The sequence below is a fragment of the Manduca sexta genome, chromosome 28, assembly GCF_014839805.1.
Source record: "Manduca sexta isolate Smith_Timp_Sample1 chromosome 28, JHU_Msex_v1.0, whole genome shotgun sequence".
NCBI classification, from domain to species: domain Eukaryota; kingdom Metazoa; phylum Arthropoda; class Insecta; order Lepidoptera; family Sphingidae; genus Manduca; species Manduca sexta.
This window is the reverse complement of record NC_051142.1, coordinates 459064-477090: the sequence shown is the minus strand read 5'-3', so window position 1 is coordinate 477090 and position 18027 is coordinate 459064. Positions and strand designations below refer to the sequence as shown.

The 18027-nt window shown below is 31.8% G+C and overlaps 1 protein-coding gene across 1 annotated transcript in view; it reads left to right on the top strand.

Moving 5' to 3' along the window:
* The first annotated feature begins 8327 nt into the window (after positions 1-8327).
* Positions 8328-18027, top strand: part of LOC119190977 (aquaporin AQPAn.G-like) — a 20962-nt gene continuing 11262 nt past the window's right edge. The window contains exon 1 of the mRNA XM_037444633.1: positions 8328-8429. Within this exon, the coding sequence (XP_037300530.1) occupies positions 8328-8429 (102 nt within the window). The remainder of the gene's footprint in view (positions 8430-18027) is intronic.

Sequence of the window (18027 nt, the reverse complement as noted above, 5' to 3'; positions counted from 1 at the left end):
TATAAAGAATTTTTAATTACAAAGTACTGTATAGCACTCCCCTGCGTTCCTCAACCTGAGACATAAGATTTTAGTCTCGTATTGCCTTATTTTGTAGCACATTAGTGTTATGAACGGTCGTATCCTAAAGAGTTCCAATGTCTCTAGTAGTTTTTTTTATTTCAACGCATTTAATATGAAACGCAAGCGCAATGTTTATCATTTCTGAAATCGACGGTCAAAGGTAGCGTGGCGAGAAAAAAATTGGATTCTACATGAGGATATTAAAGGCATATAATTTTTTCCAACATATGTTAGTCGATAGTGGTAGACATAATATGACCTAAACCTCAGTAGTTCGGCATTATAATATAATACAAGGCTAATATTATTGTTACATGAGTCCGATAAACTAATTGTTTACTGTTAACAGATGTTAAAATTGGCCGCCGTGGTCGAAATTCAATTAGGAAGGAATCAATCAATTATTTCTATTAAAATTTTCGCTATTCTAACTCAACACTCTCGCCTCCGTTATGGTTTATCAAAAGAAGTATTCATTGTTGTTTGTTAGTATATCCAGTTAATATTATTTAAAGGTAACGCTCTCGCATCCTCTCACACTTTAATCCACATTAATATACGTCGCATTCGTCCGTCCGTACATTGCGGACGACAAAAGCTAGACACGCGTGCAGAATTAAAATTACATACAATTTCCTACACGTTTGTTCTAGAGGAAGGTTCTCGCACATAATGGACACATTAGATTGTTATTACGGCACGCGTCTGTGTACGTATAATGAGGAACATATTTATTGAGCTATTAGTGCTTTATCGAATTAAATATGGGGCTTTATGTGGATTTTTGTCTCTTCGTCATTAGTATTTTGGCGATGTTGTTTATGTTTATTATTGTAGTAGTTAATTTTATCCAACTAGTTCTTTATTAAGTATGGGTTCCCAAATGAATTCTTGCCACGTCACCCTACTGCCTAAAATAGAAATGCCGACGCTCTTCGCTTTCCTATTATTATAAATATGAAGTTTTTTGTTTCGGTTTCATCCCTCAATTATTCAACCGATCATGACAACTATATATCTACGTTATCACGGGTACAGAAAAGGACGTAAAGAACCTTTTATTCAGAAAAATGGAGGTACTGTTGCCGAGGGATAAAAATGGTCAATATCGCGCTCAACCCGCAAGCCCGCACCCCTTTTACATGTTGTCATGCTTTTCTAAGGGAGCGTTACGACAGAAAAGCAATGTAGTACATACTAATTGAATTGTTCAGTCTTAATATTGTATGTACACCGACTGGCTGAACAATTCTAAGTCATTGATTAAACCAAACTAAACGATATACTCTATTACTAAGATCGTAACAGTGATATACAATTTTCAATCTTAAAATAATATAAATAAAAAATATCGTCATATGCATGGGACAATTCTTAACAGTTTGAATGAAAAGAATAAAAGCGCGAGATGATCGTGGGAGCAAAACCATGGAACATAAGATGTGTATCGCAATTAATCATAATATTTAAAATGCACGCCAAAACATCGACGATGTTATAACAATTCAGTTTCCAGATCAAGTGGTTCAGATATTGATTGAAAACAGATGCGTATTTTGTATTTTTGGATTTTGCATATCCTACGTTATTTTTAGTTACCGTGAATTTTATGTTAATTAATTAAATTTTAGACCATTTTGCTACTTATTTTCATATGTTGCAATTATGTAGGTGGTACTATGTGCGCGTTGGTTTTTGAATGTAACTGTCGTAGTTAATCGCTGGCTCTGCGTTATAATTCTATATTATATTTGATGTGCAAATTTGTATCACATGATTGTAAGTCTTGTTTAGTGAAATTTTTCTATAATTCCGAAGATAAATAAAGTAGAAACAATGTATTATTGTCTTTTCTAGTTTTTACTAATTAACAAAGTAGGAGCTAAGGTAATGTTAATAAAAATAATTAAATTAAACTAAACAGTTCGGCTATACAGGAACAACTTCCAATTATAGTAAATTATAAATACCTATATATAATATGAATACAACTTGTGTGGGCGATCAAAAGAATTTCTCTCCTAAAATTCGATATCTCGAAATCTAATCTCGAAGCTTAAAGCTTCTAAGTGATAATTTGCACAAAAATACAAATTGAAATTACTACCGATGACCCCTTCATGGCCATTTAATTATTATGTATTTCAAAGAAACACGTGAAAAACTAAAACAATGACTTATTACCTGACGTTTCCTGCATTACCGGCATTGTTTTGTTACTTGTAATTGCCCGTGACTTTAGATTCTGAATGCTGCGAAATCATGTACTGTTTATGAGCGGTCGTATCGCTTATCATCAGCCGAACAGCAAGCTCGCTTCGTAATTCAAAGGAAACATACAAAATTAAATCCATCAACACTGATTTTATTGGCACCTTTTTACGACTTTCAATGCCTTAAAAGATAATTTCAAATAATAATTTTGATATCAACTTGATAGGGTAAAGGACCTTAATAAAATTGTTTTTGAACTGTTTAATGTTTTTTGCCTTTTCATTAGAAGGCGTTGCTAACTACTTAGAATAATTCAGAATGTCAGTTTCAATTGGCTTGAGCTTGTCGTAATCTATGACGCGTGTAATTCATCATTCAACTTCAAAGGCTCTTCGATTAAATCCGTTGGTAAATGATGATAAAAAACTTTTGCTCCTCCTATATTGCTAATGCAAAAGCAGACGCTTATCTTTTATATTATTATATCATATTCTATTGCACTGCTCCTGATGGTTTTGGTTATTTAAAATACCTCTGAAGATTCTATAAATCATTCTGCGTATTATGCAAGTAATAAAACTTGTATGTATAGAAGACGATATCATGCTTTTTTATCTAAATACTGTGGTGCGCTAATTTATTATTCGTATGAGTTTGATAGGTGTACAAAGTAATTTATTATTAACGAGCTAAATATTAATAAAAAATAAAAACAATTTAAACAAAATCGCGCAAAAACAATATAATATTTAATTAAAAATGATGCAGGTCGATTTTCCTGTTATAAGTATGGGTAAGGCACATATTGATATATTTAAAATCTGAGCACGTTTGTATCAAAATGAGATCACAATCTAATTTCTGGTAAATATAACTGTAACCCAATTTCATGTTTTAACAAGAAACATTTGGAGGAAAAATGAGACTGCTTTCACTAAGGAAAACTACTAGTCTTTTGCGAACGAAAGATCGTTATGAACTTATAGAATTAGTATGAAATAATTTAATCTATTTCTGCCAGTTTTGTAACTTTTCAGAAATTTAAATAAATAAATGCCCAAATCGGTTAATGAAATTATAAGTTTGTACGGACTAAGGAATAGAGTTCAATTTCAAAAAGTATACTCGATGACAAAAATTGGCACGGTGCGTGGACTTCTCACAAATGTCATTCAACTTATTAATTATGAAAACATACACATGGTTTCTACGAAAAGTTTTGGTCGACATCGACTCACCAGGTACAGCGAAACCTGACAAAAATAAAATCAAGTTTTGCACCCAAACAACACGGAAAAACCCTATACAAAACTAATAAAACACAATAAAAAAATTTGGTTTAAAAACGTCAATTCTATATGTGAGCGCAAACGTTTTAAATAAATTAATCTTATCTTATATTTAAATAAAATTGAAATTAAACACGTATGACTCATTCCATGAACGTCATACAAATTACAATCGTTTTATTTTTAACATTGCCGAATTTAATGATACGTATTATTAGCATAAACTATAAATATATTAACTTTCCTTTACGGTTATGAGAATTACGCATAATTTACGTTCACTACCTGTTTTCGGTGTTTTAATAGAGCGGTAGTTTTTAGGACACAAACTACGTCAAAACAATTATCGTTGACTAATTTAGACTAAAACGTTGAAGTACCTTCCAAGTTATTCAACGGTTTCTTTCGAAATATAGCAGTCGAAAATCGTTTTTATATTCCTAGACCTACAACACTAATGGCAAGTAATGTAACCATTCATCCAAATATTATATCAGTTATTTTTCTAACGCATCAGAGATCATGGTGGCATAAAAATAAATTTAGTCTTTATTACGCACCTTAAATAAACTCTCCCCTACCATAAGACGCAGTATGCAATTTATCCAAATGCATCTCAATACTAAATTATCATAAAACGTAAGGTCAGAGGTCTAGCCAAAGCGCAATAAAACTTATCAGACATTTCTCTATAAACCCACTTAATATCCACCATTATACGCGTTACTAAATTGCATATACATTCGTGATAAAAATGCCTTAGAAGATTTGAAATAACTTTTGTGTACACTCCAACACACCGGCACTTACAGGGCAATGGCCCAGTTTTTGCGAACACTCGTAAATCAAGTTGGATGTGAAGTGTATTCTACATTTTGCCATGTTAGTTTTTTTACGATAAGTCTGGTAAATGATTAAATGTACTGATTGTAGTTAAACCAAATGCTCGTCCGGTTATGTTCAGCAAAAACAGCAAACAGATCTAAATGTACGTGAATTTTTATGGTATAATGTTTATTTATTTAAAATTAGAATTAAATCGTGTACAAGATATGTCGGAATAAAATATACGTAGTAAATATTACACGGATAATGTCTGACAACTGATTGATTAGTTTGACAATTATACAGATTTGTCTATGATTTACTAATTGTTCACAAACCTACCACATGCGTAGAATAACCTAAGACATAATAATACAATGATTTGTTCAATGAAAACCGCCATCAAATTAATTACAGAAGTCCCGTTATAGTGTCAATCAATCAACGTCCTTTTTGCCCCGAATTCTAACCAAAACAAAACATTGACATCGGCTTGCGGCTAATATTATGCTCAATTTTTTGTTGTGATGATTCCACAGTGCATACAAGCAACAAGAATATTCTGGCACAAAAAACATAAGCTTTATTGAGAGGTAATTCTATTATAATCAAAACAAAAAGATAAGTGTTTGACTAAGGATTATTTTAAGAAACTTTGTAAATAGAGTCATAATACAGTTAAGAAAAAGTGGGTAAAAGTTGTTGTAAAAGGAGAAAATAACATTAAAATTGTTGAAAATTATCATTTTGTTCTTACCGATGCAAAAGGGATTTATAAAAAATGGTTAGGTATTTTATAAACTAGCACACACATTTACGCGATAGTCTATCATTTATAGTTGGTTGACGTTGTTATTGCTGTACAACAATTTGTAACTACATATTTTTTGTTATCGAAATACAATAGGGCTTTGTACGTCGACATATCAAGGCATCCAAAACCCGATCATCAAGAGCAACTAGGTCATTTGAGCTACATCATTGAGCGTGGGATAAGTCATTTGCCATATTACTATATCCTCCTATTTATAATCTGTGATCTAACAGGACCATGATTAAGCGGGGATTACTGAACAATTCCGACATCTTGATGACATGTGTTTCTACCAAATTTAATTCGTTTATTCTATTTCTGTGTCCTTTTTAGACGTTTTCACTGATTACATCATGTTAGATCAATTAGTTAAAACAACTTTAAATATCACAGTAACGTGTTTCTCACAGACACCTGATATTATGCATGGTTTTAAAAGTTATTACTTTTATTGCTTGCGAAAGCAGCTACAATGATTTCAAAAAGTGGCTTTGTATTTTTTATACATTTCCCTGCACCTAATGGTAAGCTGAGTAGGGTCTGTATAGAATGTCGACTGACGAGAGGTGATTACCCTCGCCAGTCGCCACAATTATGCCGGCCTGTTTGAAATTTCATTATCAGTAGGTAAACTACATAAGCCACTAGGACAAATACTAGCGGGTACTGGTAACCGAAATCTGGGAAGTTGCGGTTGATAACGTATCATATAATTGGAATGTTAACACCATTATTATTGAAATCAGAAATTGGACGAATGTTCTGGACACTATACCAAGTCATGTAATAAGTGAAGGACAAAATATTAACATCTCTAATAATAGACTCATTTATATTGCATCCTTTATATACCAATTATAATATTTCGTTTTTTATTACATAATTTGCATGTGAAATTAGGAACATTTAAATCTGACCGATATATGCAACAACATTATATAATTTCATATGAGATTAGAGAACCTTGTCTGAGCGATATGCAACAATAAAATTCGAAGCGCTCTTTCCATACGATCATGGGAACTTTCCCTGTCAGTTCCGCTGTCAATTAATCAATCAATTGGTTATCGGAGAACGTATAGATCATCAAGTTTACTTACCTTATGCACGTAGGGTTGATTCAGGCAATCTCGAGGGTTCCACTTATTAGAAACCCGAAGATCTAACCAGGGTACTGAATGACATAACTTAAATCAGCTTCAGTTGCATTCGATTTATTTTAAAAAAAACCGTAAGATGATGTGTGAAGATTGTTTACCATAATTAATATCATAGCCTTTTTGTAATCGTATGAGCCTGAACTAGGGTTTCGTTGCATGCCTAATGCATTTCAGGCATCACTAAAACTTCTATTTTGGTTTACCCTTCACAAGATTACGTAACTGCATGTAACATGTGGATATAACAATATTTCAAGTGTAGCGAAAGGGAATCACTTTCACACGACAGTCCTTTCACTCATCACGTCGCAAAACGATCCAAAAATCAATTCTTAATACCTACACAGCACAGTTCAATTTGTATTAAAGCTGGTTCGATAAATTAGTTAAAAATAGTAGTGATTGGCGTGTCCGCGTGATCTTTGTAATGTTATTGGACGAGTGCGGCTTAGCAATTACCTTTCTCAATGTTTATCATTTCCTATGGTTTTATTTCTGTCATGGATGTGTGTTATACATATTATAAACTCAAAAATTAACTTTTACTAATTACTGGAATTGTTTTTAATACGATTAATTTATTAATAATGCATGTGTTAGTCAAATTAGATAGGTAATATGTTAAAGGCCTTAAAACTTAAGAGTTTTGTCCGAAATGAATTATAAAATGTGATTTCTGCCAACAACAAATTAACAAAAGTTTATCTCAATATTAATTATTAACAGTCGTAAATTTACAATGTCATCGTTTTCAGCAATAACAAAACAGTCATCTTTAACTTACTGGCTATATAATTACGAAAATGATTAAACTAACATCAGCCACTAATGTTTCGAATGCAAAACTGGTTCAAAGCAATGTGGGAATATGTTTTGTTTTGTAATCTCATCCATTGTAATCTTCACGTAAAGTCAAGAACAAATCGCTATTCAGATTATCTATAACTATTAGTTTAGACTTCCTGTAGATTTACATTGTCAAGGATATGTGGTATTGTATTTCTATAGTTTCAAGGATATAACTATCATATTTCTGTAGAGTGCGTAGCATATCGTGCGTATTATAATTTTAATCACTTGGAACACTTTCAATAATATCAATAATGGCGGAATTTCAACTCCAACTGATGTTCGTTTGAGATCTAAAGGAAAAACACACAAATATTGTAGACAATAATATTTCCAAAGAACGATAGACACAATTACCCATAATTATGGCCGACAAAAAATAACCTTCCGACGTTTCCAAGATATTTGAAAATCCCACGAACGAACACCTTTTTTACCCAGACATGCACAACATAAAAATCGTAAATCCAAAACAAACAACAATTTACAACGCTTTTTACGGTCTTTTGAGACCAGAACTCCGATGAAAATTCAATTCCCTTATGTAATGCAAACAAGATTCATAAATAATGGTTTTTCGAAGATATCCCAAAGCGATAAATAATTTTTTACACAGAATTCTGTGTATTCAGATGACTGACAACACAAACAAAATCAAACCTTTTTGTAGCAATCATATGATCGGGGAATATTTTTATGAAACTTAAAAATTTATGGACGGTGTGTAAATAGGTATTTAGAAAATATTCCTTAAATACTCTTGTTGATGACCCGATTAATTCGATTTGAAATGAAATAATATTCCAATAAATTTTCTACCAAGTTTAAATTCTTCGTAGGCATTATAACTTTTTAGTAATAATTATTAATGACAAACTCGAACTTTAATCCAGTTAATGGGAAAAACGTTTCATTAATAGAAATATTCGTAATAATTTGAGTGAAGATGAAAATGAACCCAGTGCAAATGTTCGTGAAGTCCCCAACCCATGCGGACAAGTACAGTGCAAACGCACATGTCAGTTTCCAATGCAACATTGCTGTTAGCATAAGACTAACAGCAGTCCAAAAGGAAAGACATGCCAGAGTTTAGACGCCACGACAGAAGCAACCATGCCATGCGTGGTCCTTACCAGGCTTTTGGACTGGCGCGGGGGCGGGAGCCTCGGCATCTTGCGCGGGGCCAGCGTTTCCGCTCTCTACATCTGGAACACAGTCAGTGATGAGGAAAGGGTTCCTGCTTGCTAGGTATGGGTTCATAATAATATGATATATTAGTTTTCCCTGAGACACGCCGAACTTCACTGCTCGGCGCCATAAAATGCGTGCTGCTGCTGATCCTGGCTTACAGGAGTTGTAGTGGTGGGTGTGCGGGCGGGAAAGTCTCTATAGGGATGGGTTCATAGAATAGTCATGCTAAGAGATTTGATGACTAAATGATATATTCTAGCATATCTAAGTATAAAATGTATGTTATATATCTAGTAGTAGTGAATATCTCATGATATAAGGTGACATTAACTCTTAAAGCTTGAAAGATTATGCTGTTCAAATTAAGCTGCTTCTCTCACTTGAAGCTTAAATATATACGTATACTTAATCATGTTTAGGAATGTAATGATAATACTATAATATCTCGAAATAGCACAATTAAACCCAGCACTTTATCACACTTATATTTTGGTGGCTTTCTTGCATTTAACAAGATTAATAATTTGATCACAAACGTACTGTTATTAAAGTTCAATTTGAATAAAATTAGAAAGTTTGTGTATAATTCCATGATATACGTAAACATGTTCAACTTTATAGTCAAATAAATTGGACGTACCAATAAAACAAGATTGTTTACATCTGTATCTACGTATTTGAGGAGTATTCAACACACAACAATATTTTATAAAAATGCATATCGAAACAATCAAAAATAGCGCTTATCCAAACTTAAAACAGTTTAAAAATAGTTGGCGCCAGAACAATATATACTGCAATTAATTAATCCGCTAGACTGGCTGCCCGCGTTCAAATATAAATATTTTAAATTAGAAATAATGGACAATGACGTCATATTCGGTGCGGTAAGTACGTGTATTTTTCCCCAGTATAAAAATTGCATATTAAAGTGAAGATTTCTGTATATATATTGTAAGTCATCGATTTTGAACTTAATTGTATTTATCATTAGATTCAAAGTAAACATTTTGGCCTGCTATTCAAAATGTAGGGTATGCGTCCTAAAATCTGCTTGAACCACTGATAAGATACCTACATAGTATTTAGACAGTCTAGAAGCAATATAGAAGTGCTGTATGTACTATGCAACGAATGTGCTCTCAAATTTCAGTATCTTAAATATACTTTCTATAAGTATGTTCAAAATACTGAAATTTTGAGCATTTGTATTATAATTTCCTAAACACAGTAAAAAAAGGTAAACAGGTAGGTACTTATAAGTTTACTGCGTCTGCGTATCGCATAACTAAAAATAGTGCTTTCAATATACATTAATTCTACAGCATATTTGTAGCAACTTCAAAGCGAAGAAACAAAACACTGTTCTTTAAATGCATTTTCATTATATCATTTTATTTTACGGATTGTACGTCATTGTATGTTATTGTTTGACGTGGTGGAAACGTGAGGTTTCAGTCATGTCAGTACAAACGCTGCACTGTTGGCAAAAGTAAATAGTGATGCAATTTACAAACTTAAAATTTTGAAGGTCTCTTGAAGGAGCGAACTCGGTATCAAAGAGTTTTTACTTTTTTATAGATCTATAGTAATGAAAATGGAGGAAGAAGTATGATCTTTTACCATGCAGCTTATTAAATTACGTTTGGTTTGTCATTATTTATAATTAATTAAAGTATAGGATAGTGTAGTATCCGTTATTTAAGTATTGACTACACAGTTACATGCTAGTTAGTTTATAAGAGAGCCTATTTTCTCGAACAAACTCTCTGTACAGTTTGGTGAATGTTTGCGTATGATTACAATTCTGTTAATAAATAAATTTGACCAGAATTATTTTTTCTTTCACGGAATAAAAACGCGTTATCGCTACCACCACTGTTGCACATTTATGTTGGTTTCGCCAGTCTTCGACGCAATGTCGCCACTCGGGAATATAGCACGATCCGAGCGAGCATTGGACTGAGTCTCTAACCCTATGTACAATCAGCAAAGTTGGCGGTCGACCACCCTAAGGGTCAAAATAACTTGGCAAATTTGTTTTACTACGTTAGGGAGGCGGGGTTCGGGATCGATTGCATAGATCGATATCAGTCGTAAGTCTGTTGGCTACCTGCAATGACGTTACGTAACACTACCGAACCGCTGCTGAGTGTATAATAGAAAACGAAATTAAAATTGATGCGCGCACGTCTATGCTATGACGATAATTCCTATACTTGTAAGATGCATATCGTCGGCGTAAGGAACGTAATAACAAAAGTTTTATAGTTTGGAGACAATCGCGATTTACAGTGTTTATATTGTTAAATTTTTGGCATTATTTTTAATAAATAAGAAACGACATTATGTTAATTATTTTATATCATATTATATGCCTGATTACCTTCTTTTTAACTTTTAACAAACCAAACTTTATGTTGTATTAAAAAATAATCATTTTAAAGCAATTTCCGCCATATTTGTCACAACTATATTTTGTTAGTAAATTATGATTAGCTACTTTTTAAGCCGTTTTTAGTTTTCGGTCTCTTTAAACCCCATAGTCTATAATTAATTTATTAAATAAATTCAATGGCTGTATAATATTATGATTGAATTTTGAATCGTAAAAATTTAAACTGTTCAGTTTATTCAATTCGTTCAATAATTCATATTATAATAATAAATCATAGTTAATAGATTTCATTATTTGAATTGTTATTTTATTTTATTTCAAAAACTTAGACGATAACATTTTATTCCAATCTCTGTATTTACAAATATTATGTATTAACATTAAAGTTAAAATAATTGACCTAAAATTATTAGCTTCTTGGAGATATTGTTTTTTTATTTCCTCTTAATGATCTTTTTATCTTAAATATGAATAGTTTTTGAGTTAATAACGAAATACCTTTTTTCATCCTAATTTGAACTATTTAACACCTTTTGAAGTAGTTAATTGGACTATTTATCGATATGCAGCGATTATTATTTATTGAATTTGAGGCGAGTTTAAAGATTTTATGTGTAGGTGGTAATATGCTTTTATTAGAGTAATATTGAAAGGCCAACATTTTTATTGCTGCAGATGTTGTTTGAAAAGAATAAATATATCACATAAAAATGGTTTGTTAAAGAGCGCATTTTTTATCAATGTTTGTATTGACACCGGTCTTACGTGGACGCATTTATCGTTAAACTGAGTCGATTGTTATGCTATTGAATTTAGAGGCATTTAAAGATTATAAGTGTAGGCGTAGATTTGAATTCTTATTACAGTAGTATTTGCAAGGCTAACATTTTATTGCTGCACATGTCCAGTTTGTAAATTTTAGTTACTTTCTTTAGCCAATTATTTAGTTTTCGCTGAGTTAAAACCCAAAGTCTATAATCAACTTACAGTTATTGATGGTTTTTAGCGATTTAATAGCTGCATATTATGATTGACTTTTGAATTATATAAATTACTTAAACAGTTCAGTTTATTTAATTCGTTAAATCATTCACATAATCATAAATTATTGTTATTCGTTTCATTATTAGAAATTATTATATTTTTCTCAATTGTTTTTTATGCTTTTTTGAACATTTTATTTACTTTTAAAGGACATGTCCGTTTTTTGTATGGGCGCTGGTTTTATGTTTCGAATAAATTCCAACCAACCTCAAACTTATTGAATAATAATGTGCCAAAAATTAGTAACTTGGAGTCATTAAATAATAATTTTAGACCCTTCATTGATAAGAAAAATAAGAAAGAAAAGTCATGGCTGAGTAATTCATACAAATAATTTCACGATTCGTCAAAAGATATAACTACCTGTTTTTTACATAAGTAAGTGTTATTATTATCATTTACGGATATAAAGGGAAAAATTTTAAAAATAAGAAAATTTGAAAAAAAAAATATTTGCAGTAAGTAATTATTTTCAGAGATAACTAAACAAGATTTTTGATTACTTAACTTTTTTCGGGATGCCTTCCAAATGTAATAACGTTTATATTTGCAGAGTTCATTTTAAGTGTAATATTTAAAGTAAATATTTTTTTTAAATCTCACAATCAAATCTTTCAAATAAAATGATTTATTTCAATAGGCTCGTTTTGTGAAACAGTCGATGAGGCTCACGCACATATCGCTACGATATATAATTATCAAAAGTTAAAATCGAATATAGTAGATAATATATTTGCAACACCAATAAATAATGAGATACACATGTAAAATGAAATTTCGTAGAAAGTCTATGTAAATAAAACACATTTTTTGTTACTTCAGTGATATGATTTAATTGTATTCATTACAAGTTTGATACGCTCAGCAGGCAGGTTGAGTAGAGTGTGCGCTCTGGATCGGTTGGCGATGAAGCTCTCATCCGCATCCTAGTGTATACATCGAGGGACAGTGGTTCTCTGTAATACAATTAAATTATATATTAATTACTAAAATCTATTATTCTAATAATATTTTAACGTAATGACTACAGTGCCAAAATAATAAAATTTATATGGGAGCAGAACGCCAGTGCGGCCGACACAAAATACGTGGGTCAAGTACGAAATAATCCAAATTAAGTAAAAAATCAGCTTTGTTTTCCATAATTGCACACATTTTATTGAGATAAAAATCCCAAATTTGCATTAAATCGGATTGTAATTCTACTTTAATTCAGTGCTACATATTATGTAGTTGTAAAAGAAACAATAATAACAGAAACCTCTGGGTTAAACTGGGTGGGACTTAAACGTCTATAAGCGGATCTTACAAACGCGCCGACATAGTTAATTACTCTAGTAAGAAATCATATTACCACTACTTAAAATCTTTAAACTCGTCTAAATTCAATAAACAATGGACGCCGCTTTCCGATAAAGGCGTCGACATGGAACCGGTTAACAAAAACATAAAAAATGTCGTCCTCTAACAAAGACCCTTTTATGTGAAATCTTTACACTTTTTAAACTGCACATGTGCAGCAATAAAAATGTTGGCTATGCAATATTACTGTAATAAAACAAATTATCGCCTATCCATAAATTATTTATACTCGTCTATATTTTTGGCATTAAATAAAAATTATTAATAAAGGAGATAGAATTTCGGGCGTCTTCTTCTTTAAATTGGAAATTTCCTCCTTATTTCTTAAATAAGGAGGATTTAAATTGAAATTTCCTCCTTATTTCTTATTTTTAAGTTATCGAAGAACCTCTTTATCCTCTTAATAACAATTGTATTTTTAAGTGCCAATGAACACTAAAGATTATTTTTCTAGACGTCATGTTATCCAAATCGAATGAGCTATCACTCATATTTTTGGATCTTTATAATACATAAATTGACACCTTTTTGAGCTTATTGACTGGACTAAAAGGCTTACCGGCCTGACTTAATATATTCCCAACATTAAATTAGAGTTTACTATTAAAAGTTGACGGTAAAAGTTACGCTTAATGCTACTGCTGTTTCAATATCGAAAACTCTGAATTTTTAACTGAGATCAAGAAAAGATAGGTAACACCTATAAGTATAGTGAGTATACCCGTCGAAGTAGTTTATTTTTGCATTGAGTACTTTTAAGTTTTCCAATTATATTTCTTTTCAATATTTTGACATTTGATTATTCGTAAAGCAACTTAAATAACATACTACATAGATTACTACAAGTATGATCAATAGCACTATGTTAATTTTTGGCAAAAAAAACAACACAATGACTAATGATATTTGACCCCCACGATAGATAGGATAACTTAAGGATTAATATAAAATATAATAAGTAGCATATTGAAGTCTGTTTTACACAATTAAAGGAATAAGTATTCATCAAATCTCAATAATATTATAATTATATTTAAAAGAGCTTAAAAAGGTGGTCTATGTTGGCTTTAAATATAATTAATTATGATGACCAATAATTAAAAAGCCATAAACCGCGATTTTCTCAAAACTGCAAAATTTTAATTATTAGTTCTCTGCCCTGACGATATTTTTCCCACGCATATTAACATCCACTAGTTAAAAATTAATATTAAAATATTATATAGTATAGTATGACTGATTTACTTACTGTAATATTTAATTCCCGGAATATATAATCCATGGTGCAGTAGTCACATGACGGGTCGGCGACTAAGTAATTAAGAGTCCAGTAAACGAACATAAGTCTACGTAGTCGCAAGATATCGGTGTCCGTAAACGAAAAATAATTGTGAGCAAAATACTACTGGTACTCAATAGTTGCGTGCGCGTCGTCAATCAGTAAAATACAACTAAAGTAAACAATAATAGTTATCTGCTGTTCCTTTCGCACATCTCCAAAACTGTCGTAATTGGTGAAATATGAGACAGGGGCGTGTCTAAATATCTCGGGACATTAGACCGGTCAAGCAAAATGTGTTTGGAAGTGTACTAGCACCAACTTGTCCGATTGTACACGCTACACCGGCATATCAATCAAAACCCGCGGTGGCCTTCTTCGTAATAAATATAGTTTAAATTATGTAAATTATGATACAGTACTATAATTACTTACATAATGTGTTACAGTTACTGATATAATTATTTCAAACTAGATTATTTTTTGCAAATCTAAGTAGGTATGCGTGTAGTGTTATTGAATTTACCTCGTTAAATTCATAAAGTGAACCGTCAAACAATACTGGACTAAATATGTAATGTGTTAGGGTTATTTATGTCTTTCTAAGAGTAGGAACAGTTAAAGATGATCAATTGAGAATTGTGGTTGAATGTCGCACAGACGCTGTCAACTTGTCGAGAAACACCGCTATTATGAAATTTTAAATAGGCCGAAATAATTGTGTCGACTGGCGATGCATTATCTGGACCCCATTTAGCTTATCATCAGGTGCAGTGGGTCACTTTGCGCTTCAATTATAATAATAATATCAGCCCTGTATTATATACTTGCCCACTGCTGAGCACGGGCCTCCTCACTAATGAGAGGGATTAGGCCTTGTCCACCATGCTGGCCTAGTGCGGATTGGTAGACTTCACACACCTTCGAAATTCCTAAAGAGAACTTCTCGGATGTGCAGGTTTCCTCACGATGTTTTCCTTCACCGTTAAAGCGAACGATAAATTCACAAAGAATACACACATGATTTTTTAGAAAAGTCAGAGGTGTGCCCATGGGATTTGAACCTGCGGACATTCGTCTCGGCAGTCCGTTCCATACCCAACTAGGCTATCGCCGCTTGCGCGCTTCAAGTATAAAAAAGAAAAATATGATTGGAGCTTGCACGAGCTTGGGATCGTGTTCTACATTTAATTAAAATGGAATCTAAAAGAACGGCTGCCAGACTTCAAAACACTGTGAGCTCATTCTGCGTATACCGGACAGTCAAAAGCTAAAAAAAATATATTATAATCAAAAATGTAGGTAGATATTAAGAAGGAAGTAAATTTGACTTTTCGAACACCAGCAACTCAGTCCTCCGTGACCACGCAGGCTACAGTCTTTGAAACGTCAGGAAAACTATAATATAAAAAAACCTATGATAAAATCCGTTTTTTATTTCAATGACGTTTTAGTTAGTCTAAATCCTGTAATTCCATTATAATAGATTGTTTATGAAAGGACGATTGTTTTTTAACGTCCGTAAATCAACGGTTAATACAAAACAGTTTAAATCGAGTTATCTGAGTGTTGCAATAACAAACAGTAATTACGTTTGGCACGATATCTACGTTTTTATAAATAGATTTAATGGGTTTTGGCGACTATTAATATGAAACTAGACCTGGTTGAACGTACCGACTTTGTTGACACTGGCAAAAAATACCATTGTCATCTCAATTTACGATACGCGCTAAGAATGCAACGATTAGATAATGTAGCAAGTTTCAAAGTTTAAGGCCACGGAAAACTGATAAATTTGCCTCGAAAGTAAATACATGAACACAAAAGTATATCTACTTTAATTCATATTGTTATGCATAACACTATTCTATATCTATACTTAATATAAAGAGATGAAGAGTTCGTTTGTTTGTTTGACCGCGATAGTCTCGTTTTGAATTCTTTTTCACTAATAGGAAATTACATTACTCTGAGTTCTATAACTTTTTATCTCGGGAAAATATAAAGCGGACTTTTATTCCGAAAAAACTTATTCACGCAGGCGAAGTTGCGAGCAAAGCTAGTATGGCAACAACAATATGGAAAGAATAATAAAGTTAGGTTAATGCCCTTCGATATTGTTGTTTTCGATAAATTGTTAATTAATAAATTCTTACTCAAACTATCATTTAAGGAAATTCAAGTAATGTAATATAATGAATACCATAAGTGTGTCGTCGCAATATAATTTTTTTAATATTGCGTCGACACAACAATACATAACCGAACTATACATTATATAGAATAACAGTATATAATATATTATATAGTTCCTCATGTATTTAATAGTAACAATAAATTGATAAGCGTTCGAATTGGGTATCCTGTAATCACAGTATATGTGTTGAATAAAGAATAAATAAATAAATACAATAAATACGTTACATTTAGAAAATAAAAATAGTTTATGTTAACATGCTATTTTTCCCATCTCATAGCTAATTTTTCAATTTACAATAAACATATCTACTTAAAATCTTCTTTTATTTCCTTTCCTAAAACTATATTGCATAAACTAATGCTAGTAATGCACTCTGTACGCAATTTCATGTTATTATTGCCCATTTGTGTTAATTAATACACTGTTTTGCCCATAATGGACAAGCATAGCCGATAATATGAGCACAAAATTGAAACCGAGTAGATAGAGGTCCTGCAGTTTATTGTTCACTCGTTAACATATCAGGAGTTTGGGCTGAAACTTATAGTATAGTAATATAAATTTCTAGACACGATATACAATCATCTAATCTATACTAATATACAAAGCTGAAGAGTTTGTTTGTTTTGAACGCGATAATCTCAGAAACTACTGAACCAATTTTGATTGTTTTTCCCTAATAGAAAGGTACATTACTCCTGAGTGCTATAGGCACTTTTTACGAGAAAATACTTATACTGGAAAACGTCGGGTGACTGCACCAAAAGTTAATATTAAAGTATATCTACAATACAGAGTGTATTTAAACTATGCTTCATCGTAGGTATTTTTAATTTGCTTCTAGTATACTTTATTTATTAAACAGAATTCATTGAACTATGCTTCCTTAAAGATTTAAGTATTTTATTTGCATCTAGTATATTTTATTTATTAAACTAAAAAGAAATCATTGTCAATTGGCTTACAATTTAAATCTAAATTCATCAATCGTAAAACTATTTGTACAATTGATATAGTTTTTCGATATATACGAGCTTGTTGGTTGAGTTCAATAATAACATTGGCAGCGTCACTAATTCTAGTATTATTGAAGTAATCAATAAAGTGTATGATTTATGGTACTATGAAACCATGGCGCTCTGAAATCATAACCTTGAATCATATCAAATTCTTGTGGATGTATTGCTTCTCTTAGTATAGAAATTATATAAACTGTAACTATATTGTATAGCTGGACCAGAACTTGACTTAATATTGGCACAAATAATTTGAAATAGCGTTATACATTTACTTGTGGTAGGTCTCTCATGTGAGAGTCCGCTTGGGTAGGTACCCC